The 25,215-nt window shown below is 43.8% G+C and overlaps 2 protein-coding genes across 3 annotated transcripts in view; both read left to right on the top strand.

Annotated features, from left to right (window-relative positions):
• The window catches only part of LOC123577872 (zinc finger protein 304-like), a 573,883-nt gene that overhangs the window by 329,483 nt on the left and 219,185 nt on the right, over positions 1 to 25,215 (top strand). The gene's annotated exons all lie outside the window — the stretch shown is intronic.
• Positions 11,897 to 13,918, top strand: LOC123577913 (zinc finger and SCAN domain-containing protein 4-like). Its single transcript, XM_045440348.1, has 3 exons — positions 11,897 to 12,358; positions 12,794 to 12,959; positions 13,051 to 13,918. Exons 1-3 carry the CDS (start codon positions 11,963 to 11,965, stop codon positions 13,791 to 13,793), a joined length of 1,305 nt encoding a protein of 434 aa, XP_045296304.1. The 5' UTR covers positions 11,897 to 11,962; the 3' UTR covers positions 13,794 to 13,918.

The raw sequence follows: 25,215 nt of genomic DNA, 5'->3' as shown, positions 1-25,215 counted from the left end.
TTAAAGGTAAAATTAAGTATTGAGAAGTGTAAATTTTATTAAGTTAGATAGTGCATTTTAACTGAACATTTACCAAATTATTTATAATAGGCAGAAGCTGATCATTATAGCCATCTGGCTTGGCTTTGTAACGAGCTTTACTTACACTTAGGAAAAAAGTTCACTGTCCTTCCAAATCTTGGGAGAATTGAGGTCATGGAAAGAGGATTCCCTTACAATATAATCCATAGGGGCGCCTGGGTGGCGCAGTCGGTTAAGCGTCCGACTTCAGCCGGGTCACGATCTCGCGGTCCGTGAGTTCGAGCCCCGCGTCAGGCTCTGGGCTGATGGCTCGGAGCCTGGAGCCTGTTTCCGATTCTGTGTCTCCCTCTCTCTGCCCCTCCCCCGTTCATGCTCTGTCTCTCTCTGTCCCAAAAATAAATAAAAACATTGAAAAAAATTAAAAAAAAAAAAGATACAGATCTTTGAATAACTTACTATATATAAAATTGAAAAGGACAGAAAAATAGACAAATTACATGGAAAATAGATTTATTTTTTTAATGGGGTATAATTGAAGATTTACTCTCTCAGCAACTTCAAAATGTGCCCTATGATATTATTAACTATAGTCACCGTGCTGTATGTTATATCCCCATGACTTATTTATAGCTGGCAGCTTGTACTTTTTTTTTTTAATTTTTTTTTTTTTTAACGTTTATTTATTTTAGAGAGAGAGGGAGACACAGAATCTGAAGCAGGCTCCAGGCTCTGAGCTGTCAGCACAGAGCCCGATGAGGGGCTGGAACTCACAGACTGTGAGATCATGACCTCAGACAAGTGAGCCACCCAGGCGCCCTGAGGCAGCTTGTACTTTTTGATCCCTTTCATCCATTTTGCTACCCCTCACCCCTTCCTTCTGGCAATTACCCATCTGATCTTTATGACCTTGGGTTTTTGTTTTAAAATGCCACATACAGTGAGATCGCATGGTATTTGTCTTTCTGTCTCAGTCTGACATGTTTCATTTAGCATAATTCCCCAAGTCCCATGCGTTTTGTCGCAAATCACAAGATTTCATTCTTTGTTATGGTTGAATAGTATTCTGATTATGTATATTTATATGTAAATATTATAAGTAAATGTAAAATAAAAATATAAATGTATGTATCACATGTTTATCCACCCCTCCTTTGACACGTAGGTTGCTTTCACATCGTGGCTGTTGTAAACAGTGCTGCAATGAACATGGCAGTGCAGATACCCTTTAGAGTTAGTGCCTTCGTTACGGCCCCTTAATTTTTTTAGGGACCTCTCTACTGTTTTCTGCAGTGGCTGCACCACTTTACATTCCTACCAACAGTGGACCTTTTTTCCTCGTCTTCTTGACTCCATCTTCCAAGCATCGTGCCTATAGTTGCCCATAAAATGTGGTTTGCAAATAGAAATAAATGTCAAGTAACAGCAAACTCAGTTTCATCTGTACTGGCTTCCACATTCCATTGGGAAAGGGCAGGGATTAGAAACACAGATAAACATAAATTTGTAGCTTTGGTAAAAAGCGGTGAAGCAGAGATAAATGTTCACAAGGAACAGTAACTTTATAAAGAAAAAAACCCCAGCAAATGTAATAAGGGAAAGTTTCCTAAGGGATGTATCGTTGGACTGACACGATGGTGTAGCTAGGGGTGGCCAGACAGACCGTCTGTGCATAATGTAGGAATTTTCAGCATGGGAGGAGTCATTTCTATGGATTTCAACCGATCTCTTTTTTTTCCCCAAAATTTTATTTAAATTTTTTTTAATTTTATGTTTGTTTATTTTTGAGAGGGAGAGAGACAGAGCATGAGTGGGGGAGGGGCAGAGAGAGAGGGAGACACAGAATCGGAAACAGGCTCCAGGCTCCGAGCTGTCAGCACAGAGCCCTCTGTGGGGCTCGAACTCACAGACCGTGAGATCATGACCTGAGCCAAAGTCGGCCGCCCAACCGACTAAGCCACCCAGGTGCCCCTCTTTCAAAATTTTAAATTCCAGTTATTTAACATACAGTTAGTTTCAGGTGTGGAATGTAGTGACTCATATAACACCCAGTGCTCATCACAAGTGCCCTCCTTAACACCCATCACCTATATAACCCATCTCCCCCACCCACCTCCCTTCTGGTAACCATCAGTTTGTTCTCTACAGTTAAGAGTCTGTTTCCTGGTTTGCCTCTCTCCCCCCACCTCTGTGTTCATCTGTTTTGTTTCTGAAATTCCACATAGGAGTGAAATCATATGGTATTTGGCTTTCCCTGACTGACTTATGTCACTTAGCATAGAACTCTCTAGCTCCGTCCACGTCATTGCAAATGGCAAGGTTTCGTTCTTTATGGCTGAGTAGCATTCCATTATATATATATATATATATACACACACACACCCACACACCACATCTTCTTTATCCATTCACCAGTCAGTGGACATTTGGGCTCTTTTCATATTTTGGCTATTGTAGATAGTGCTGCTATAAACACCGGGGTGCATGTAACCCTTTGAATTAGCATTTTTGTATCCTTGGGGCCTTTGGATAAATACCTAGTAGTGCAATTGCTGTATTGAAGGTAGTTCTATTTTAACTTTTTTTGAGGAACCTCCATACTGTTTTTCAGAGTGGCTGCACCAGTTTGTACTGCCACCAACCACAGTAAGAGGGTTCCCCTTTGTCCACATCCTTGCCTGTGCTGTTAATTTTAGCCGTTCTGACAGGCATGAGGTGATATGTCATTGTAGTTTTGATTTGTCATGATGTTGAGCGTCTTTTCATGTGTCTCTTAGCCCTCTATGTCTTCTTTGAAAAATGTCTGTGTCTCCTGCCCATTTTTTAACTGGATTATATGGTTTTTTGGGTGTCACTTTTACATGTTTTTAAAATATATTTTGGATACTGTCAGATATGTCTATTTACAAATATCTTCACCCATTCTGTAGGTTGCCTTTTAGTTTTGTTGATTGTTTCCTATGCTGTGCAGAAGCTTTTTATTTTGATGAAGTCCCAATAGTTTATTTTTGCTTCTGTTTCCCTGGCCTCAGGAGACATATCTAGTAAGAAGTTGCTACAGCTGATGTCAAAGACTTTGCTGCCTGTGTTCTCCTCTAGGATTTTGATGGTTTCCTGTCTCACATTTAGGTCTTTCATCCAGTTTGAATTTATTTTTGTGTGTGGTGTAAGAATAGTCCAGTTTTATTCTTTGGCATGTTGCTGTCTAGCTTTCCCAACACCATTTATTGAAGAGACTGTCTTTTATCCACTAGATATTCTTTCCTGCTTTGTTGAAGGTTAATTAACCATTTAGTTGTGAGTTCATTTCTGGGCTTTCTGTTCCATTGATCTATGTATCTGTTTTTGTGTCAGTACCGTACTGTCTTGATTACTACAGCTTTGTAATGGAACTTGAAGTCTGGAATTGTGATGCTTCCAACTTTGCTTTTTTTTTTTTTTTTTTTTTTTTTTTTTTCTTGTTTAAGGTTTTTTATATTTAAGAGAGAGAACGCACACACGAACCGGGGAGGGGCAGAGAGAGGGAGACAGAATGCAAAACAGGCTCCAGGCTCTGAGCTGTCCGCACAGAGCCCGATGTGGGGCTTGAACCCACGAACCACAAGATCATGACCTGAGCTAAAGTCGGATGCTTAACCGACTAAGCCACCCAGGCGTTCCTGCTCTCTCTGTTCTAATCAAACTGTGCCACAGGCTGTTCCCCACACTTGCCCAGTTCCGTCCTCCATGCCATTTGCCCTGTCCCACGTGGCCTTGGCAAAATCTAAACCATATTTAGAATCCATGTCTGGGCTCATGTCTTCCTCAGTTCTGTCTTAATGCCATCCCTACCATCTCTGGCATCGTCTTTTTCATTTTTTAGTTCCCATAGTACTTTGAATTGAATTTGTATACAGTCTAGACTACAGAAGGTGGGGGGGAAATTTTTTTTTTAACGTTTATTTATTATTGAGAGGCAGAGAGACACAGAGTATGAACGGGGGAGGAGCCGAGAGATGGAGAGACACAGAATCTGAAGCAGGCTCCAGGCTCTGAGCTGTCAGCACAGAGCCCGACGCGGGGCTTGAACCCACAAACCGTGGGATCGTGACCTGGGCTGAAGTCGGATTAACGGACTGAGCCACCCGGGCGCCCTGTGAATGCTCATCTTTGTACGCCCACTCAATTGAGAGTATTGTTACATTTCACTGCAGAAATATTAGTGTGTTTGGTGGTGGCCAATTGCCCCACCCCCAGGGGTGTTGTGTAATAAGGTATTGGAGAGGTGGAGCTTAGGTCAGATGAAAATTCCATCAACAGGACGGATTTTATCCAATCACGTCTGTAAATGCATCACTGACCCCAGACCCTATAAAAGGGAGGAGAGTCCGGAAGGTGGGGGGGAAATTACCTAAGACGTACAGTTGAACTGAACCTTTTAATTTATATACTACTAATTCATTACTGTGAGAGATTTGAATAAAGTCAAGTAGGTGCGTGAATAAGCAGATGATGAACTGTGCTTGCGTGTGGGCTTCCTTCAGGTTCTTCGTACCATGCTCCTGCCGTCACCCAACACGCACCCTATTTTAAGGGCACTGCCGTTGTCAACGGAGAGTTCAAAGACCTAAGCCTTGATGACTCTAAGGGGAAATATTTGGTGCTTTTCTTCTATCCTTTGGACTTGTAAGTATAATTTCTGTGATGCTTGATGTCATTCTGAGAGCAAGCAAAGGTCTCTGCTTCCCCCTGACATTTCCTATCTCTGGTTGCTCTTCTGGTCAAGGGACGGGTTCTTTGGGTTGTTTATCGCCAGTGGCCTTGCTGTGAGTACAGCTTGCAGCTGCAGCTAATCTGACACCTATTAGCATTTCAAAGATGATGATTTCTCCGTAGGCTCAGCCACTCTGATGGCACAGGGGCTGTCGGCAGCGGTAGACCTTTGCTTTTCTTTTTCAAGATTGCTTTGGCTATTCAGGGTCTTTTGTGGTTCCGTAAAAATTTTAGGATTGTTTTTCTAGCTCTATGAAAAGTGCTGGTGTTATTTTGATAGGGATTGCATTAAATGTGTAGGTTACTTTGGATGGGAAAGACATTTTCACAATATTTGTTCTTCCAATCCATGAGCATGGAATATTTTTCCACTTCTATGTGTCTTCTTCCATTTCTTTCACCAGAGTTTTCAGAGTACAGATCTGTTATCTCTATGGTTCTTATCCTTTCTTTTATTAATGTGGTGTATCATGTTGATTTGTGAATATTAAAACACCTTGCAACCCAGGAATAAATCCCACTTGATCGTGGTGAACGATTCTTTTAATGTGTTGTTGGATTCAATTTGCTATTTGAAAATTTTTGCATCCATGTTCATTAGGGATATTGGCCTATAGTTCTCTGTTTTAGTGGAGTTTTTATCTGGATTTAGAATCAGTAATGCTTGCCTCATAGAAGAGTTTGAATTTTTTCCTTCCATTTCTGTTTTTTGGGATAGATTGAAAGGAATGGGTGTTAACTCTTTAAATGTTCAGTAGAATTCCCCTGGGAAGCCGTCTGACCCTGACTTCTGTTTGTTGGGAGATTTTTGATTACTGTTTCAGTTGCTTTGTGTTATTGGTCTGTTCAAGTTTTCTATTTCTTCCTGTTTCAGTTTTGGTAGTTTGTACATTTCTAGGAATTTATCTATTTCTTCCAAGTTGTCCAATTTGTAGGCATATAATTTTTCACAATATTCTCTTATAATTGCTTGTATTTCTGTGATGTTGGTTGTTATTTCTCCTATCATTTGTGATTTTATTTATTGGGGCCCTTCCTCTTTTTTTGATAAATCTGGGTAGGAGTTTATCAATTTTATTAATTTTTTCAAAGAAATCAGTTCCTAGTTTCATTGATCTGTTCTAATTTTTTTTTTTTTTAGTTTCTATATCATTTATTTCTGATCTAACCTTTATTATTCTCCTTCTGCTGGCTTTAGGCTTCGTTTGTTCTTTTTCTAATTCCCTTAGGTGTAAGGTTAGGTTGTTTATTTGAGGTTTTTCTTGCTTCTTGAGGTAGGAGTGTATGGCTATATACTTCCCTCTTAATACCACTTTTGATGCATCCCAAAGGTTTTGGACCATTGTATTTCATTTTCATTTGTTTCCACGTATTTTTTAATTTCTTCTTTGATTTCCTGGTTGATCCATTTGTTGTTTGGTAGCATGTTGTTTAACCTCCATATATTTGTGGTTTGTCCACTTTTTCTTGTGGTTGACTTAAAGTTTCATAGTTTTGTGGTGGGAAAACATGCATGGTATGATCTCAATTGTTTTGTACTTCTGAAGCCTGATTAGTGACCTAATATGTGACCTATTCTGGAGAAGGTCCCATGTGCACTTGAAAAGAATGTGTAGGGGCACCTGGGTGGCTCAGTCAGTTAAGCATCCAACTCTTGATTTTAGCTTGGGTCATGATCTCATGGTTCATGGGTTTGAGCTCTGTGTCGGGCTCCCACACTGAAAGTGCAGAGCCTGCTTGGAATTCCCTCTCTCTCTCTCTCTCTCTCTCTCTCTCTCTCTCTCTGTCTGCCCCTCCCATGGTCAAATAATCTTTAAAAAAAAAAAAAAAAAAAGAATGTATATTCTACTGCTTTAGGATGGAATGTTCTGAATATATCTGTTAAGTACATCTGGTCCAATGTGTAATTCAAAGCCATTGTTTCCTTGCTGATTTTTAGCTTAAGTGGTCTAAATGGGATATTAAAGTCCCTTACTATTTTATTATCATTTCATTCCTTTATGTTTGTTTTTAGTTGTTTTATATATTTGGGTGCTTTCATGTTGAGGATATATTGTTACTCTAGGTTTCTTTTGATGTCCGTTTGCATGATAAATGTTTCTTCATCCCCTCGATGTGCAGGTATCTTTAGGTTGAAAATGAGTCTCTTGTAGGCAGCATATCAATGGGTCTCATATTTTAATCCATTCTGATACCTTTTGTCATTTGATTTGAAGCATTTAGTCCATTTACATTCCGAATAATTGTTGATATGTATTTAGTGCCATTTTATTCCTTTTTCTCAGTTTCTGAAGATTTTCCCTGTTCCTTTCTAGTCTTTGTCACTTTTGATCTTTCCCACTCAAGGAGTCCCCTTTAATATTTCTTGCAGGACTGGTTTAGTGGTCATGAACTCCTTTAGTTTTTGTCTGGGAAACTCTTTATCTCTCCTTCTATTTTGAATGATAGCCTTGCTGAATGGAGTATTCTTGGCTGCATAATTTTCCCATTCAGGAGTATTCTTGGCTGCATGATTTTCCCATTCAGTACATTGAATATACACTACCACTGCCTTCTGGTTTGCCAAGTTTCTATGGAGAGATCTGCAGGTGGCCTTATAGGTCTTCCCTTGTGAGTTAGACTCCTTTTGTCTTGCTACTTTAAGGATTTTTTTCTTTATCGCCGTATTTTGCAAATTTAATTACAACGTGTGTTGCTGTTGGCCTGCTTTTGTTGATTTTGATGCAAGTTCTCTGCGCCTCATGGATCTGGATGTCTGTCTCCTTTCCCAGATTAGGGAATTTTTAAGCTGTTATTTCCTCACACAAACCTCTTGCCTCCTTTTCTCTCTCTTCTTTGGGACTCCTATGATATGAATGTTATTACGTTTGATGGAATCACTGAGTTCCCTAAGTCTATTCTAGTGATCTGTAGTTCTTCTCTTTTGTACTGTTTCTTTTTTTTAATTTTTTTTTTTTTTCAACGTTTATTTATTTTTGGGACAGAGAGAGACAGAGCATGAACGGGGGAGGGGCAGAGAGAGAGGGAGACACAGAATCGGAAACAGGCTCCAGGCTCTGAGCCGTCAGCCCAGAGCCCGACGCGGGGCTCGAACTCCCGGACCGCGAGATCGTGACCTGGCTGAAGTCGGACGCTTAACCGACTGCGCCACCCAGGCGCCCCTCTTTTGTACTGTTTCATTATTTTTCATTATTCTATCTTCTATATTACTTTTCCCTCTGGTTCTTCCATTCTTGTGGTCATTACATCTAGATTGTTTCAAATCTGTTACTGTGTTTTTCATTTCTGTTTTTTTTTTTTTTTAAACGTTTATTTATTATTGAGACAGACACAGAGCATGAGCAGGGGACCGGCCAAGAGATGGGAGAGACACAGAATCTGAAGCAGGTTCCAGGCTCTGAGCTGTCAGCACAGAGCCGGATGTGGGGCTTGAACTCACAAACCGCGCACAAACCACGAGATCATGACCTGAGCTGAAGTCAGACACTTAACCGACTGAGCCACCCAGGCTCCCCTTTAATTTCTGTTTTTTAACTTTTATCACTGTGGTAAGGGCTTCCCTGAAGTCTTCCATTCTTTTCTCGTGCCTAGCAAGTATCCTTGTGTTTGCTGCTTTAAATTCTCCATCAGGCATATTACTTATATCTGTTTCAATTAGGTGTCTGGCCATGAACTTTTCTTACTTCATTTGGGATGAATTACTTCATCTTGGACATTTTGTCTATGTCTCTGTCTCTGTGTGTTAGAAAAGCCTGTTTTGTTTTCTGGTCCTGAGAGTAACAGCTTTATGATAAAGAGGCTGTTTGGTGTCCAGGGGCTGACGCTTCAAAGAGTGTCCCTGGTGTGTGTGTGCACTCTGCTGCTGTGTTTTGGCTGCTCTGTCCTTCAGTCCCGTCATCTGCAGATGCTCTCCTTGCCTGCGGTGGGCAGTGTTTGGGCTTTGGCCAGAGTGTGGGGGAGTTTTAACTAGGTGTGTTCTGGTCTGATTGTTAAATGAGACCTGATGCTACTTCCACTAGAACTGAAGCCTTGCAGAACTTTCTGGTTGGGAATCATGGTGTGGGCAGGGGTTTCTGCTGGTCTTCTGGGGAAGGGGCCCACGTGGCTGGCCCTGAGGCCCACTTGCCTGAGAAGGCCAATGCAAGCAGAACACAGTGGGGCAGGACGTGACGTAAGTGTGTTAGGCAGCCAGTGTCAGCATTGTCTGGGTTACTGAAGTTGGCTTATGCTGAGGGGCAGGGGAGGGAAATGGGCCAGTTCCTTTGTCCCTGGAGAGGGGTCTCCGCGTCTGCTGCTCTTTTTAGGAAGCACTCCCAGAAGGCTGAATAATTTCCCTTCATGCATCCCAGTCATTTTTCAGATTGCTGTTTTCATACCGTCAGTCTCAAGGTTGCTTGCCTGCCTGGGGCCGCGCGGTGTGCTTCCGGGCTCTATCCCAGCCAAGCCTGCTGACTTTTAAAACTCCAGACTTTAGGGGCGCCTGGGTGGCGCAGTCGGTTAAGCGTCCGACTTCAGCCAGGTCACGATCTCGTGGTCCGTGAGTTCGAGCCCCGCGTCGGGCTCTGGGCTGATGGCTCGGAGCCTGGAGCCTGTTTCCGATTCTGTGTCTCCCTCTCTCTCTGCCCCTCCCCCGTTCATGCTCTGTCTCTCTCTGTCCCAAAAATAAAATAAACGTTGAAAAAAAAAAAAATTAAAAAAAAAACAAAAAACAAAAAAAAAAAAACTCCAGACTTTAGCGACCTGGTATGGCGGGGTCCTGTGCTGGTCTTCGAGGGGCGGGTCTTGCCATGTGGGGACTGAGGGAGGCTTGATGGAGGACAGGCTCAGCAGAGTGCTGCTATGTAGAATTTGGAGCAAAGCAGGCTAGACAGCCAGCGTCCGGGTTAGTCACCCTCAGCAGGTGACTATGCTGCGCCTATGCTGAGGGGCAGGGGAGGGAAATGGTGCCTGCCAGCTCTTTTGTCCCCAGAGAGGCATCTCTGGGAATGCCATCTCTCACGGATGGGCCCCAGGATGCCTGCCTTCTCTCCAGGAGTAGGGCAGCGCCCTCAGATCTCTATCCCAGCCAAGCCCACAGACCTCTAAAACTCCAGCCTTCGAGCCCCGCTGGTTGCAAAAACACAAAAATCAGCCCCTCCCACTTTCCCAGCCGAAACAGCTTCGGGGAAGTGTTGTCCTTGTGCACGTGCGCTCCACTCTTTCTTCTGCTCTCTCTCCGTGACCGGGAAACCACAGCTCTGTACTTCCTACTTCCTGATGTGGCCTCCCCTCTCCCTCTAGTTGTGCAGTTTGTTCTTGCAGTCCTCAGGTCAATCTCTTGGGTATCCAGAATGACTCGATAAGATCCTCCTCCTACTTTGCCATCTTGGCTCCCCCACTCCTCAACCCATCTCATTTTATTCACCTTCTTTACTTTTCCTAGTACCTTATTGTCTAACAATAATTGAAAGAACATGCTTTATACTAGATCATGGCCCTCACGTAATTATTGTCACGTCAGTGTCATTTTTCACAAATCAAGTAACTGAATACATCTCAGTATTGGACACTATTCTGTTACTTTAAAAAAAATTTTTTTTAGCATTTTTTTTTTTTCATTTTTTTGAAAGAGACAGAGTGCGAGCAGGGGAGGGACAGAGAGAGAGGGAGACACAGAATCTGAATCGGGCTCCAGGCTCTGAGCTGTCAGCCCAGAACCCAGTGCGGGGCTCAAACCCACGAACTGTGAGATCACGACCTGAGCCGAAGTCAGAAGCTTAACCAACTGAGCCACCCAGGCGCCCCTGTTCTGTTACTTTGTATCTGTCTATCTTTGTGCCACTATGCCACCATCTTAACTATTATAGTCTCATAATAAAATGTTATTTGGTTGTGTAAATCCTCCAAATTTATCCTTCAGAAATAAGTTGCTGATATATTAAATTTTTGCCTGTTGGTGTCCATGTCATTTTAGAATTGCTTTGTCATTTTCTCTCTCTCTCTCTCTTTCACATACACACACGTACACACACACACACACACAACATATTTTGGATTTTCCTTGAAATTGTATTGAATATATAAATCAATTTGGAGAGAACTGATATTTTCTATAATGAGTCCTTCAACCAATCCATATTGTTTTGTAGTATGTGTGTAGAGGTTTTAAATATCTTTCATTACATATGTTCATAGGTGTTTGATGTTGGTCATTGGAGTGATAAAATTTTTACTTTAATTTTATCTGCTGTCTTATTAATAGAAATTTATTTTTGGAATATCGGCCTTGTATTGGGAACCTTGCTAAATTCACCTAGTCTAATATTCGTAGAATATTTTGGATTTTTCTTCAAATAAAATCAGGCCATCTATAATAGTTGATGTTGTTTCTGATCTTATTTCACTGATTAGGTACCAGTCAAATGTTACAAAGAGTTAATGATGGGCTTCTATTTCTCAATCTCAAGGGCAAAACTTTTAAGAGTAATTTTTGCTGCAGTTATGTTGTAAATGGTTTATCACACAATGGAAGTTCTCTTCTACTCCTAGTGTACTAAATATCTTTCTCAGGATTGAGTGCTGACTTTTATTACTTGTTTAATGTATCTACTACTAAGATGATAGCATATTCTGTAAATTCAATGGTGTGATAAATTACATTCCTTTTTGAGATTTAACCCAAATTGTATATAAAAGCTAAAATCCACCAATTCGTGATATATTATTTTCCTTATATATGACTGAGTTTGATTTGCAGATATTAAGGATTTTTGCATCTATGCTCAAGAGAATTATTGGCCGGTAGTGTTTCTTTCTTTAATGTACTCGTAAGGTTTTATTATCAGCAAGGTTAATTAACTTCATTAACTAAAAGAGAAGTGTCTTTTTCTATGATTTTGGTAAGACTAGCATTATTTCTTTCTTAAATGTCTCAAAATTCACCTATGAAGTAATATGGGCCTGAAATTTATACTTTTTTTGTTAAAATTATGCCAGTGATATGATTAAATATATATCTCTTGTATTTGTAGCTTGCGGTTTTTAAACATCCGCCACTATGTAACATTTGACTGTTAGCTAACTAGCAAAATAAGATGAGAAAATGTATCAAATATTATAGATGTCCCGATTTTGTCTTGAAACAGATCTCCAGAAACACAGGACTTCACAAACTGAATCCAGAAAGTTGAGTCTCTGATAAATATTACTAAGAATGGATTTAGATTTCAGAACCTCATTTCTGTGTGACCCATCCATGGATAACCTTGGATCAGGAAATAAAGACTTTAAACCCAGCCAAGGACCTGCTCTCCAAAAGGCAGAGGAGATCTCTGAGCTCCAGGACACCCAGCACAACTTATTTCAAAATGGCAACAACTCATTTGCAAAGCAGGAACTGCAAAGACTCTATAAATCATTTTACTTGTGGCTGCAGCCAGAAAAATACAGCAAAGATGAAATTATTTTTCAAGTGGTCCTGGAACAGTTTATGATCAATCGACACTGCAGTGATCGGTCTACATTGAAGGAGAAGTGGGAATCAGGTGGCAGAAACCTGGAGAAATTCATGGAAGGTCTGAGTGATGGTTGCCTGAAGCCACCTGGCTTAGTGAGTACAAAGTTCTTCCCCCTGGAGTGAGGGTCCAAAAAGAGTAAGGAATAAGCAGTAGACGACAGCTGGAAGTAGAGAAGAAAGGTATTGTAGACCCAGTTATTAGTCAGATCACACTCTTCCTCACCAAGGGGAATCTTTACCAACCTATGTGAGCAAAATAAAAAGTGTTGCAGTCATTCCTTGTGGGACATATAGGAACCAATATATTAATTTATTTAATTGCATGTTATTGATGAGGTGGTAGGAACTCACTGAGAAGTTATCAGTTGGGAAAAAACCTCAAAGTTGAGGAGAAATGCCTTGACAAGAGCTGCCTCTTCCCACAGAAAGCCTTAGTATTCATCTTTTTCATTAGGGAAGACATACTAATGAAGATTATATAACAGTGATCATTGGTTTTTTTTTTTTTTGTTTTTGTTTTTGTAACAGGTCCACGTCCACATGCAGGGACAGGAAGCCCTCTTTTCTGAGAATATGCCCTTAAGAGAAGTCATTGTTCATCTCACCAAACAGTTGTCAGCAGGAACCCCAACAGGAGAGAACATGGGGACACCGTCCTGTACTCCCCAGGATACTTCCCTGGCAACGGGACGAGGTGAGTGGGGCAGGCCAAGGTACCGGAGGAATGTTCTGTGTGGACTTCTTCCTGGCTACAACTTCACTGAGTCACATTTTTGCCCTCACAGGAGATAAAGATAAAGAAAATGGTGGCAACATTGACCAAGTAAATGACGGTATTACTAGTCAAGGCAATGAAACCCCTTCCCTACTCATTATCCAGGAAGAGGGCTGTCCTAGGCCTGAAGACGACAGTGTTTCTTTGAAGAATCCAGTCAGCTCTGGAAGAGCAGGTCTAGCTATCTCCGGGTCCCAGGAGGGGTGCCCAAAAGGACTCCCTTATCAAGATATCCTTATGGAGGTGGGACCAGGGTTTCTCTCTCAGCCAGTCAAGGTCACCCCTGAGCCTGTTCCTACCCACCAGAATGAGGGAATCTCCACACGTGAGGGACTCCAAGAAAGATCCCATGAAGCCCCCAAACCATATGGATGTGAAAAGTGTCCCAAGATCTTTAGGTATTTCTCTCAGCTAAAAGCCCATCAGAGAAGACACAGTAATGAGAGGACATTTATTTGTGCCGAGTGTAACAAAGGCTTCTTCCAAGCATCAGACCTGCACGTGCACCAGATGACTCACGCAAGAGAGAAGCCTTTCACGTGCAGCACGTGTGAAAAGTCCTTCAGCCACAAAACCAACCTCCAGGCTCACGAGAGAATCCACACGGGAGAGAAGCCCTACGCGTGTTCCCTTTGCCGGAGAAGCTACCGCCAGTCATCCACCTATCACCGCCACCTGAGGACTCACCAGAAAACGGCCTTCAAAAGTGCTCCTTCCACACCAGAAGCTTCCTCGGCTGCAGCCCCAATGTAATGTACACCAATGTATATGCAAGTATGTATATTTCCATCGTACTTCTCTGTTTGGAAGATAATTTCTAATTTCCTGAGCGTATTCTCCATTTCCTGTCTTACTCCATTAAAATATAACTTTAAGGAGGTCAGGGAATTTGTTTGTTCACTGAAGTATTTCTGGTACCTAGAAAAATGGCTGCCACATTTCAAATGACCAAGGACCATCTATTGAATGAATGTGTAATATTGGTGTTTATTCCTTAAAATCCAAGAATGTTCAGCCCCGGCGGCTCCCATTGGTCAAGTGAGGCTTTCCCTCCTGCTCCCGTCCTCTGTCCACACTCTTCATCTCTTGTGGGCTGCATGCACCTAAAGACACTTTCCAGTGTGAAAGTGTACTTTTATATTTAAGTTATATAATCAGTTAATTTACTGGAAATGTTAATGGCTAAATGGACCTGCATAAGACTAAAAGTTGCAGAATGGTATTTTAGTGATAGAAACCAGAAAGGTAGAATGTTTTCCCCTTCATTTCTTCCAAAGATAGCAGGTATGGGGGGATAGGGTGGGGGTTATTTTCAGACCAGGTTTGAAAGTGTGGTTTGGGTAATAAGAAAGCTTTTTGTGCAACACTGAAGCAAAGTGCACATGGTGACACGTTATTTAGGATACTTCTGTGAGCTGTCGTCCTCCTGGAAATTGGAGTTTGGTACCCAAAGTGGGCCCGCTCCATGGTGACTTAGAGAGTACACACGGTGGAGTTGCCACACATGGTCAACTTTATTTGTACAAACACGGACAGATCGACAATGATCCTCAGGTGTCCACCCAGCGTTTCTAGCCAGAGCTCGCGGTTAAGGCTTTCAGGGAATCTGTTTCTACCCAAGTCTTTGTAAATTTGGCACCGAAGGTTCAATTCCCTGCGTGAAAAGGTCAAAACGAAGAATTATGGGAGTTGTCTAGCCTGCGGCCCGCGGTGCTCTCTGGGAAGCTCCCTCCTCGGTAGCAAAACCTGCGCAGGGACGGGACCTCTTTGGTTTGCGGAGGAAAGGGCACTCAAAGTGATTCCCCAGGTGGCAGCGAGCAGGGGCGGGGCTGGAGGCGGTGGCTGGAGGCCCCGCGGAATCTGGGGGAGGAGCTGGCCGGTGAAAGCCGAGGCAGCACCAGGTTCTCCGAAGACTTCTGGGACTTGTAGTCCTGACGTCCAGCCGCGCGCTGCGCATTAGGTACTGTGGTCTCCGGTGAGTTCTGCGCAGGCACGCGGTGGCTGTGGCTGGGAATCTCCGCCCCGAGGGTGGGGGGTCCCGGTCTGAGCTCCGGGTTAGCCTGTGTCTGGAATTTCTGTCTTCAGAGAAAGTCCCCTGGGTGTTTGGCGGCAAGGTAAAATTAGGATGTGCAGTGCGCCCGTCCGCAGGTCCTCAACTCTTTGCAAGGCCAGAGGTCCCACTCCTTGAGAGTGACCCGGTGCCCCCCACCCTCACGATTCCTTCCCTGGAGGCAGCCCTGACTCCAGGAAGACTCACAGGGCACAGGTCCACGTCCCCGGGAGGGCCTCGCTCCCCAGGTCGGGGCCCAGGAGCCGCGGCCCGTGTGGGCTCTCCTAGAGAGAAGCTCGTGAGGTCTTCTGCACAGACGGCCTGTGCTTCAGGTCCCCGCAGCCACGTGGGATCCGAGGTCGCACGTTGGAGGCGACAGCAGAGGAAGGGGCAAAGTCAGGTCGGCGGCACGGGGAGAGTTTGGGAGTACGGACCAGCACAGCCCGGATTCCAGAGGCCACGGTGCCACAGCACGGACCGCAACAAGCAACCAGGGGAGATCCACAGACCGGAGGAGAAGCTTGGATGGTGTTGGTACGCAGCGCGGAGCTCCTAACAACGGCCCGGGAGGCTCTCTCCCTGCCACTCCCTGAAGAGGTAATTCATAGTGAGTGGGGAAGACGGCAGCCAATGACCGAGGACATAGCTCTTCTAAAGTTTGCATCCATGAGTATTCCCAAGTATATGGGTGTGCATCTTGACAGGGGACAGAGTTTCAGAAGGTCCAGCTTTGTGTCCCTTATGACTCCGCCCACCGCCAGAGAAAATACTGTCGAGATTTTCGGAATGCCTATACACTTATGCTTGATGCTGGTACAAGCAAACGGATTGAGAGGAGAGAGATCACATATTTCAGGGATATGCCCTTTATGACCCAGCTTTCCTTCCTGGTGACTGGAGAATATGATCTTTTATTTATTATTTATTTATTTATTTATTTATTTATTTATTTATTTAAATTCAATTTTATTTGTTTTATTATTTTATTTATTTTATTTTGTTATATTATGTTATGTTTATGTTATGTTATGTTATTGCCACTAAGCCAGGGCTTCTTCCAAGACCTGAAGAGAGGGATGGTGAAATAAATGTAGCACTTTCAGGGGCGCCTGGGTGGCTCAGTCAATTAAGCATCTGACTTCAGCTCGGGTCATTATCTCACAGTTCATGAGTTCAAGCCTGGCGTCGGGCTCTGTGCTGACAGCTCAGAGCCTGGAGCCTGCTTCAGATTCTCTCTCTCTCTGCCCCTGCCCTGCTCACACTCTGTCTCTCTCTCTCAAAAATAAATTAAATTTAGGGGCGCCTGGGTGGCTCAGTCGGTTGAGTGTCCGACTTCAGCTCAGGTCATGATCTCACGGGATCTCACGGTCCGTGAGTTTGAGCTCCGCGTCAGGCTCTGGGCTGACGGCTCAGAGCCTGGAGCCTGCTTCCGATTCTGTGTCTCCCTCTCTCTCTGCTCCTCCCCCGTTCATGCTCTGTCTCTCTCTGTCTCAAAAATAAATAAACGTTAAAAAAAATTTTTTTAAATAAATAAATTAAATTTAAAAAAATGTAGCACTTTCAGATCTTCTGGGTTCCTAAGAGATATGGGAAATCCAGAATTTTATGTGCAACTAATTATTTCAGAGCTTTATTGAGGTGAGATCGACAGGCAATAAACTTCATATATTTTATTGTGCAATTTTATATACATACAATGGTGAAACTATCCCCATGATCATTATGAACATCTATCACTCCCAGAGTTTCACCTGGCTCCTAGATAATCCGTCTCACTGTGCCTTCCATGACCACCCTTCCCTGGACAATCATTTGCTTTATTTCAGTATAAATTAGTTTGCCTTTTGTAGATTTTTTTTACAAATCATAATTACTTCTCTTTCGTGGTTTATTTCATACCACATAATTATTTGAGATTCATTCTTGTCATTTGTGTGAGTGTGGGTTCCTGGGGGTCTACAGGAAGCCCAATCCATCTGTAGCATAGATTTGTAAGTCATTTTGAAACAACTCCTATTGTGCCCCTGTGCCACAGAAGGGAACGAATGCTTCACTATGGTGCATCCGGTCATCATGCACATGGAATTGCCCGTTGCAAGCAGCATTCTCTTCAACCAACTCATGAAGTCCAAAGGCCCTTGCTGTATTCCACTGTAAATTTAAAATGTACAGGTGGGGGGCACCTGGGTGGCTTGGTCAGTTGGGCGGCCGACTTCAGCTCAGGTCACGATCTCGCGGTCCGTGAGTTCGAGCCCCGCGTCGGGATCTGTGCTGACTGCTCAAAGCCTGGAGCCTGTTTCGGATTCTGTGTCTCCCTCTCTCTGTGACCCTCCCCCGTTCATGCTCTGTCTCTCTCTGTCTCAAAAATAAATAAAACGTTAAAAAAAATTAAAAAAAAAATGAACTTAGTACACAGGGACACCTAGGTGGCTCAGTGGGTTAAGCATCCAACTTTAGCTCAGGTCATGATCTTGTGGTTTGTGAGTTCACACTTGATCTTAGCCAAAAGGCCGAGAAGCGATTGTGGTTTGTGAGTTCAAGTCCCGTGTCTGGCTCTGTGCTGACAGCTCAGAGCCTGGAGCCTGTTTCTGATTCTGTGTCTCCCTCTCTCTCTGCCCCTCCCCCGTTCATGCTCTGTCCCTCTCTGTCTCAAAAATAAATAAACGTTAAATTAAAAAAAATATATACAGGTGGGATTGAGCCAGATGAGCTTCAGAAGACACAGCAGGCTGCACGATCAGGTACTTAAGACTTGCTGTAATCCACCGCATCAGTGATAACACATGCAGTTGCCTCTCCTGGATGTCCTGGACAGCCCGAAGAAAGAAAAGGAAGCCCTGACTCTGTTGCTACATGTGTCATTTTGGCTTATGAATAAACATGGATACTGACTGCATCACACGCAATAGGGATATCTCTGAATGATGGGGCAGGGCTGCAGAGGCCTCTGTGGATTCCAACTGGACCTCTTCCATGGCTTGAGGAAGACTCCTCACTGCCCTTGGCTTCCACCACCTCCAGTCTGAAATGGGAACATTATCATTATCTCCCCTGTACTGAGGGAATTGGAGAGAGCTCAGTTACGATGTGTATCCCCAGTGACAAGCATCTCAGTGCCTCTCTTGTGAGGTGGGTGAGGACAGTTCCAATCCTCTGCCCGTGTTCCCAGAAATAGAGTCTGCAGTTGCTAAAATGGAGCTAGCAGTGACAATTATCAGATATACTTCACATCCTGGTTTCTGTGGATTCACTGGGATGATGGAGGACCATGAGATGAGATACTTGTGCACCACTGCAGCCCGCCCTGTCCAGCCAGGGGGAGCTGGATTTAACCAAAGGGATCTGAGTTTAAATCCCACATCAGCTTCTTAGACTGGGCACTCTGTGTGACTTGATAGTCTGCTTGAGCCTCTGGCCTCGCATGACTGACATGGAAATTACATTGGTGTTGACTGTGGGGGCTGTGGGCGGATTAATAAAGATAATCACACTGAGCATTTGTCTTGGCCAGGCACTCCAGCATTTGCTTTTTCAACATTTAAATTTTTTTAAATGTTTATTTACTTTTTGAGAGAGACACACACACACAGAGTGCAAGCAGGGGAGGGGCAGAGAGAGAGAGGAAGACACAGAATCCAAGGCAGGCTCCAGGCTCTGAGTTGTTGGCGCAGAGCCAGACGTGGGTATAGAACTCATGAACCGTGAGATCATGACGTGAGCTGAAGTCAGATGCCTAATGAACTATGCCGCCCAGGCGCCCCTGAATTTTCAACATTTTAAAATTCTCATAACACCCTGATAAAGTGAGAACTATTGTTATATTCATGAGGAATCATGGCTGAAGAAAATCAAGTGACTTAAGGTGACGCAGTAGCTGAGTGTTTAGAACAGATTCAAACTGCAGGAGTCTGGCTCCAGAGCTGAACACATTGATCCCTTTACTACAGCATGTGAAGTCTTTAGTCTGTGAGGCTTGGCGAGGACCAGGGAGGCTGAGCTACCATTGCTGTGGTTCTCCTTGTTGGAATTATCATAATCATATTCCCTGTCCCTCTGATGTCCCAGATCACTTATTGTCTGCCCCCACAATCCTCATAGGAATGCCACTGTCCTCTCCAGTGGATTCCCCAGGGGAGGGTTTTCTCTCAGCCACAACTGCATTAGGTCTGAAGTCTGTGTCCTTCCCCAACATAGGCCTTGGTGATCTGAGGCTGGGTCTCTCTACCCCTTCACTCGAGACTGACAGGCTCTGATCCCCATCCAACAGCACAAGGCCAATGCCACTACATCTGTTTGACTTCCCAGGTTTTGGATACCTTCAAATATGTGGCCATAACCTTCACCCAGGAAGAGTGGGGACAGCTGGACCTGGACCAAAGGGCCCTGTACCAGGAAGTGATGTTGAATACCTGCGGGTTTCTGGTCTCACTGGGGAAGGGCTCACCTCTCTACCCCTGGGTGGGGGGACCCCAGCCTTCTTGATTCCTGGCTGATAAATGTCACAGGAGCCACCCTCCCTCCTCTCCAAAGACCCTGCAGTTTTCTGGCTCCTTCTCTTCCTACCTGGTCTTTCTGTATCTGCATCAGGGATCATTGGGATAGAAACAATGTCCTTCTAAACACCAACCCTCACCCCAGTGCCCAGCATGCTCAGGCCTCAGTGTGCAGTCCATATTCTAGATTACACAGGAGGGAAGCTGACTGGCCCAGCCTGGTTGGGGCCGGCGTCCCAGGACCCAGTTAGCAAGGCTGCGAGTGATGGGCTGTTCTCAGAAAAGAACAGAGGACTGGGTGGTGAGGGAGAATCTAAAGACGTATCTCTGAAAACTCTTGAATAACAAGATTTAGAGACCTGAGCTGGTGAACACGATTGACTTTCTGGGAGGGTGGTGTGCCCAGGGAGGGCCATCCCCCCATAATTTGCCTAATGCCTTGCTTCCATCTGGCTGTTCTTGAGTTGTAGCCTTTACAATAAGCCAGTAAATATAAGAACAATTTTTTCCTGAGTTCCATGACCCAGTCTCAAAAATTACCAAAATTGAGAGGCAGGTCATAGGAACCCTCAAATTTGTAGCTGGGTTGGAAAAATGTGTGGGTAGCCTGGGGACTCAGGCTAGCATCCACAGTGAGAACAGTTTGACTAGCATCCACGGTGAGAACAGTTTTGTGAGACTGAGTCTTTAAACCTGGGAAGTCACGCTGACTCCAAGTAGTACCAGAATAGGATTGACTTGTAGGACACCCAGCTGGTGTCAGAGAATTGTCAGCCAGCAAAGTCACTTCCTAAGGAGGTGCCAGATCCAATGGCCTGTTGTGCTTCTTGTGCCTCATCAACTGCTCTTGATTAACCAAAACTAGCCGCTTGGTCTATGGATGGCAGTTCCAAAGTAAACAGCATCCTTTTTAGAAGGTGGCCGCTCTGATCGAAGACAGAAAAATCGGTGCACTAGGCTAAATTGCATGCTTTGTGCTTCTATACTTGGGCTTTTACCAATTCATGGGTGTGACCAATGGCATGATCCGCTGGCCTGGCCTGACCAGGCAGAAGGGCAATGGAAACATATCCTATTGAAGTGATTCCCTTATGGAGCACACACTTGTGGTAATCTGCTCCGGACTGATTGTTCCTGCCCCCGAATTAGTAATTGAATAGTTTAATATCTAACCACCAACGTGGCTGTGCAGAGAGAGGGCCTCTTCGTAAACGTTAAGCAAGGCCATAAGGGTGGGACACTGGTATGATAAGATTCCTGTCCTTATAGGAAATGATACCAGAAAGCGTACAAGTGCTTTCTGCCCACCTCCCCACCCCCTTCGTGTCTAGAGAACCACCATAGTATTCCTATCAGTTGTGGTGACATCTACTGAACTAATGGAATTTAAAAATGAACACATAAAGGTTCAAGAGGGTGGCCCCTCACCTCTTTAAAATATTTGCTTCAGTATCATCTTCCCTACGATTCTTACTATGAACATCAGATTTAATGTTGCAACCCTTCCTCGACCACCAAAGTTTTCATCATTCGGGCTCTGCGTTATTGTTTTCATTTTCTGTAGAACATAACACCTTCTAATAAACTAAAGAATTTAACAGCTTATTTTTTTTAATGCTTTCTTTCCCTCCACTAGAAGATGGGTTCCATATTTGTGCACTGACGCTCCAGCGTAGCCACCAAAGTGACCAACAGACATAAGAACCTCAGTAAATATCTTGGAGAATGCTTAATGGATAGAACATCACAGGTTTCTGCTAATTTGAAGCACCCAGCTATCCTTTTTATCTCTACTCATTTGCTGCTCTCCCTTCAATTTCAGTACCTGCAGTGAGCTCAAGAATGGAAGGGAATTGGGGCGCCTGGGTGGCGCAGTCGGTTAAGCGTCCGACTTCAGCCAGGTCACGATCTCGCGGTCCGTGAGTTCGAGCCCCGCGTCGGGCTCTGGGCTGATGGCTCAGAGCCTGGAGCCTGTTTCCGATTCTGTGTCTCCCTCTCTCTCTGCCCCTCCCCGTTCATGCTCTGTCTCTCTCTGTCCCAAAAATAAATAAACGTTGAAAAAAACCCGAAATATTAAAAAAAAAAAAAAAAAAGAATGGAAGGGAATTATATTTTGAGATAAATTTTCAAAATGTAGAACAATCCTGGATAAGAAGGTGCTCAATTTCATTCTCTAACTTGTCAGATCCTAATGTTTTCTGGCATTCTCGGTGTTCCTTGAGATTTTTTTTTAACATTTCAGAGGCAAATTGTTCCTTAGATATCTCTGCAACCTTCAATAGAAAACCTTCTAATTAAACATGATCTCCTTCGATAATTTGTACAATCCGCAGATGTTTTTGAAAGATAATCTCAACTCCCTGTGTAGGTGTTGTCACTGAAATTACAGGTGAAAGGATAATAATTATCCACCAAGGAGGTCAAGGAGATGAGATCACGGCACCCCAAGCATTAAGATCAGGTTCAGACGCTGCTCTCCACACTGGCACGCATTTTGCTGCAGCACCCAGCGTCCTAATTGCAAATGTCATCTGGTAAGTGTCTATTTTTTTCTTTTTTAGAAGAATGTCAGATTCATAGGAGAATTCTACAAAGTAGAGGGAAAACCAGAGAACAATGTGTATGTGTACATGTATGTATGTTTTCTGGGATTGAAACAGTTTTGTATAGAGCGAGCAATGATTCTTTCTGAGAACATCTACACACCATCCTTTTGCTCGCCTTCCGTAGGGCTGCCTGGCATCTTTCCTCTCTCCTCACAGTTACAGCTTTTGTGAAATCTTTTGTTCGTCCCTGCCCAAAGAGACTAAACCTCACTGTGTTCACTCTACTATTTCCCAGTGCAGACCTATGACCAGAGAAGAGATGATAAGGCTGAGCTCCCTGCCCTGAGTTGTTAACTGCAGTCTGTGTGCCAGGAGCTAGCACATTTAATTTTGTTATATTTTGTTGTGAGCCTGTTGTGCTAAATGGATGCGTAGTAACATAGGTCTAAACTTTCTGACATCGGTAAAAGAGAGTAAACATTTATCTTCTTTTTTTTAAATTCAAGTTATTTTTTTAATGTTTATTTTTATTCTTGAGAGACAGAGTGTGAGCAGGGAAGGGGCAGAGAGAGAGAGAAAGACAGCATCTGAAGTAGGCTCCAGGCTCTGAGCTGCCAAGAACAGAGCCCGATGTAGGGCTCTAACTCATGAACCATGAGATCATGACCTGAGCTGGTCTGATGCTTAACCGACTGAGCTACGCAAGTGCCCCACATTTATCTTCCATTTACAGAACTAAAAGAAATTGAAGATTTCTGGAGGGGAGCTAGGTGGGGGATGGGTTAAAAGGGTGATGGGCAGGGACACTTGGGTGGTTCAGTCCGTTGGGCATCTGACTTCGGCTCAGGTCATGATCTCGAGGTTCATGGGTTCCAGCCACATGTCCGGGCTCTGTGCTGACAGCTCAGAGCCTGGATCCTGCTTCGGATTCTGTGTCTCCCTCTCTCTCTGCCCCTCCCCTGCTCATGCTCTGTCTCTCAAGAATAAAATAAAACATTAAAACAAACAAACAAGGGTGATGGACATTAAGGAAGGCACTTTTCGGGATGAGCACTGGGTGTCAAACATAAGAGGTGAATCACTGGGTTCTACTCCTGAAGCCAAGACTATACTGTATGTTAACTAACTAGAATTTAAATTTAAAAAATAAAAAATAAAAAAAGAAATTAAATTATTATTTGAAGAACACTGTGCCTAATGGTTGTAGGATTTGGGGCTGGAGCAGGGAGGGAGGAATAATCAGAGACTTCAGTAGTCTTCTGATAGTAGTATCACCCTGCTGTGTAATCCAGCGGATGGTAAAAATGCCTTGCTAGTCTTCTTCTGCCATTAACCTATTGCTCTCTCTACCCTCCAAGATGTATGTTTATCAAACTAAAAAGATAAGAATAAAACAATAAAATAAAATTCTGACTGGAGAACTTGTTTGACGGGGAAGTTCACGTCCCCTCGCTAAGACCAGGAGTCACTCAATTTGGATCCTCCCTTTGTTGCCCAACACCCTGTGATTATGGGAATGTCATGATCCTTTATTGCCTTTGTACTCCTGAAGTCTTTAAGGGCTGGAGTGATCAGTAACCACGGCAATTTCAGATTTATAGGACTCTCGTGTGGGCTTTAAAAAAAATGTTTATTGGGACGCCTGGGTGGCGCAGTCGGTTAAGCGTCCGACTTCAGCCAGGTCACGATCTCGCGGTCCGGGAGTTCGAGCCCCGCGTCGGGCTCTGGGCTGATGGCTCAGAGCCTGGAGCCTGTTTCCGATTCTGTGTCTCCCTCTCTCTCTGCCCCTCCCCCGTTCATGATCTGTCTCTCTCTGTCCCAAAAATAAATAAACGTTGAAAAAAAAAAATTTAAAAAAAAAATAAATAAATAAAAAATTAAAAAAAATGTTTATTTATTTTGAGACACAGAGAGAGAGAGGGAACATCAAGAGTCGGATGCTTAACAGACCGAGCCGCCCAGGCATCCCCCCTCCCTTGCCCCCAAGTCTTGATTTGGGCTCAGGTCATGAGCTCATCGTTCATGAGATCGAGCCCCATGTCAGGCTCTGCACTAACAGCACCAAGCCTCCTTGGAATTCTCTCTCTCCCTTGCCTTGTTCTCTCTCTCTCTCTCTCTCTCTCTCTCTTAAAATAAACAAACTTTTTTTAATTATAAAATTTTAAATTTAAAAACTACGAATTTCACCATGAAATTTTTAGGAAATCAATTCATGCATAAATTTCAGGTGGATTTCCACTCTGACACCCCCTCCCCTGCCCCTTTCCTCCTTCCCAGCCCAGACAGTTAACCCTGCTTCACTTGTTGAGGATCCTTCTAGACCAATTTATATTCAGTCACTAAGATCTCTCTTAAGTCACATCTGCTGATTTACGGCTGAGTGAATTCACCTTCTGCATTCTTTTATGAAACATATTAATCAATGTCCAAGGAATATGATTGATACGTACTAGTGAGGTGTTTTCCTCCTATTCACCCCACGGACTCTCTTATCACTAGTCCATTAGGTTGTTTACCAAGCGTGAGGTGTCTCCCCCACACTTAAATACAAACTGCTCTATTTCAGTTACTAAAATAGAATTGAAATGTATTTTACACAGCATTTACTTTAATCTCAAATTGCACAATCATTCCAGAAAACAAGAGAAAAACCTGTATCAGGTAAAATTTATGTATTCAGTATTCTAAATGATTTTCAAAACATTTTAAATCTGCAGCTGTTTTGTATCTGTCATGACATGGTGTGTCAGGTTCAGCCAGACACAAGAGAGGGCCAGAAAAAGTTTATTATAGTCAGGGTCCTACAGAGACAGAGTCCGGGCACACCACCAGGGGGTCATTGGTGGAAGAGCCAAGGGGGTTGACTCAACCAAGCAGGTGGAGAAGGTGGGGGATGGAAGAGGAAATGGAGGAGGACCTCTAGGCAAGCGCCCTTATTGAGGGTCAGGGTGGAGTACACAGGAGACAGTGAAAGGGGATTCCACGCGCGCATCTGAATATCCCGAGGTCACAGGAAGACGACTTCCACAAGACAAGGAAGTTGTGGCAGGGCCCAGCCTTCAACTGATGCACCCAGTCACCTGGGT

Source organism: Leopardus geoffroyi, chromosome E2 (assembly GCF_018350155.1).
Source record: "Leopardus geoffroyi isolate Oge1 chromosome E2, O.geoffroyi_Oge1_pat1.0, whole genome shotgun sequence".
NCBI classification, from domain to species: domain Eukaryota; kingdom Metazoa; phylum Chordata; class Mammalia; order Carnivora; family Felidae; genus Leopardus; species Leopardus geoffroyi.
Note: the sequence above shows the minus strand (reverse complement) of the source record. Positions and strands in the feature narration are given on the sequence as shown.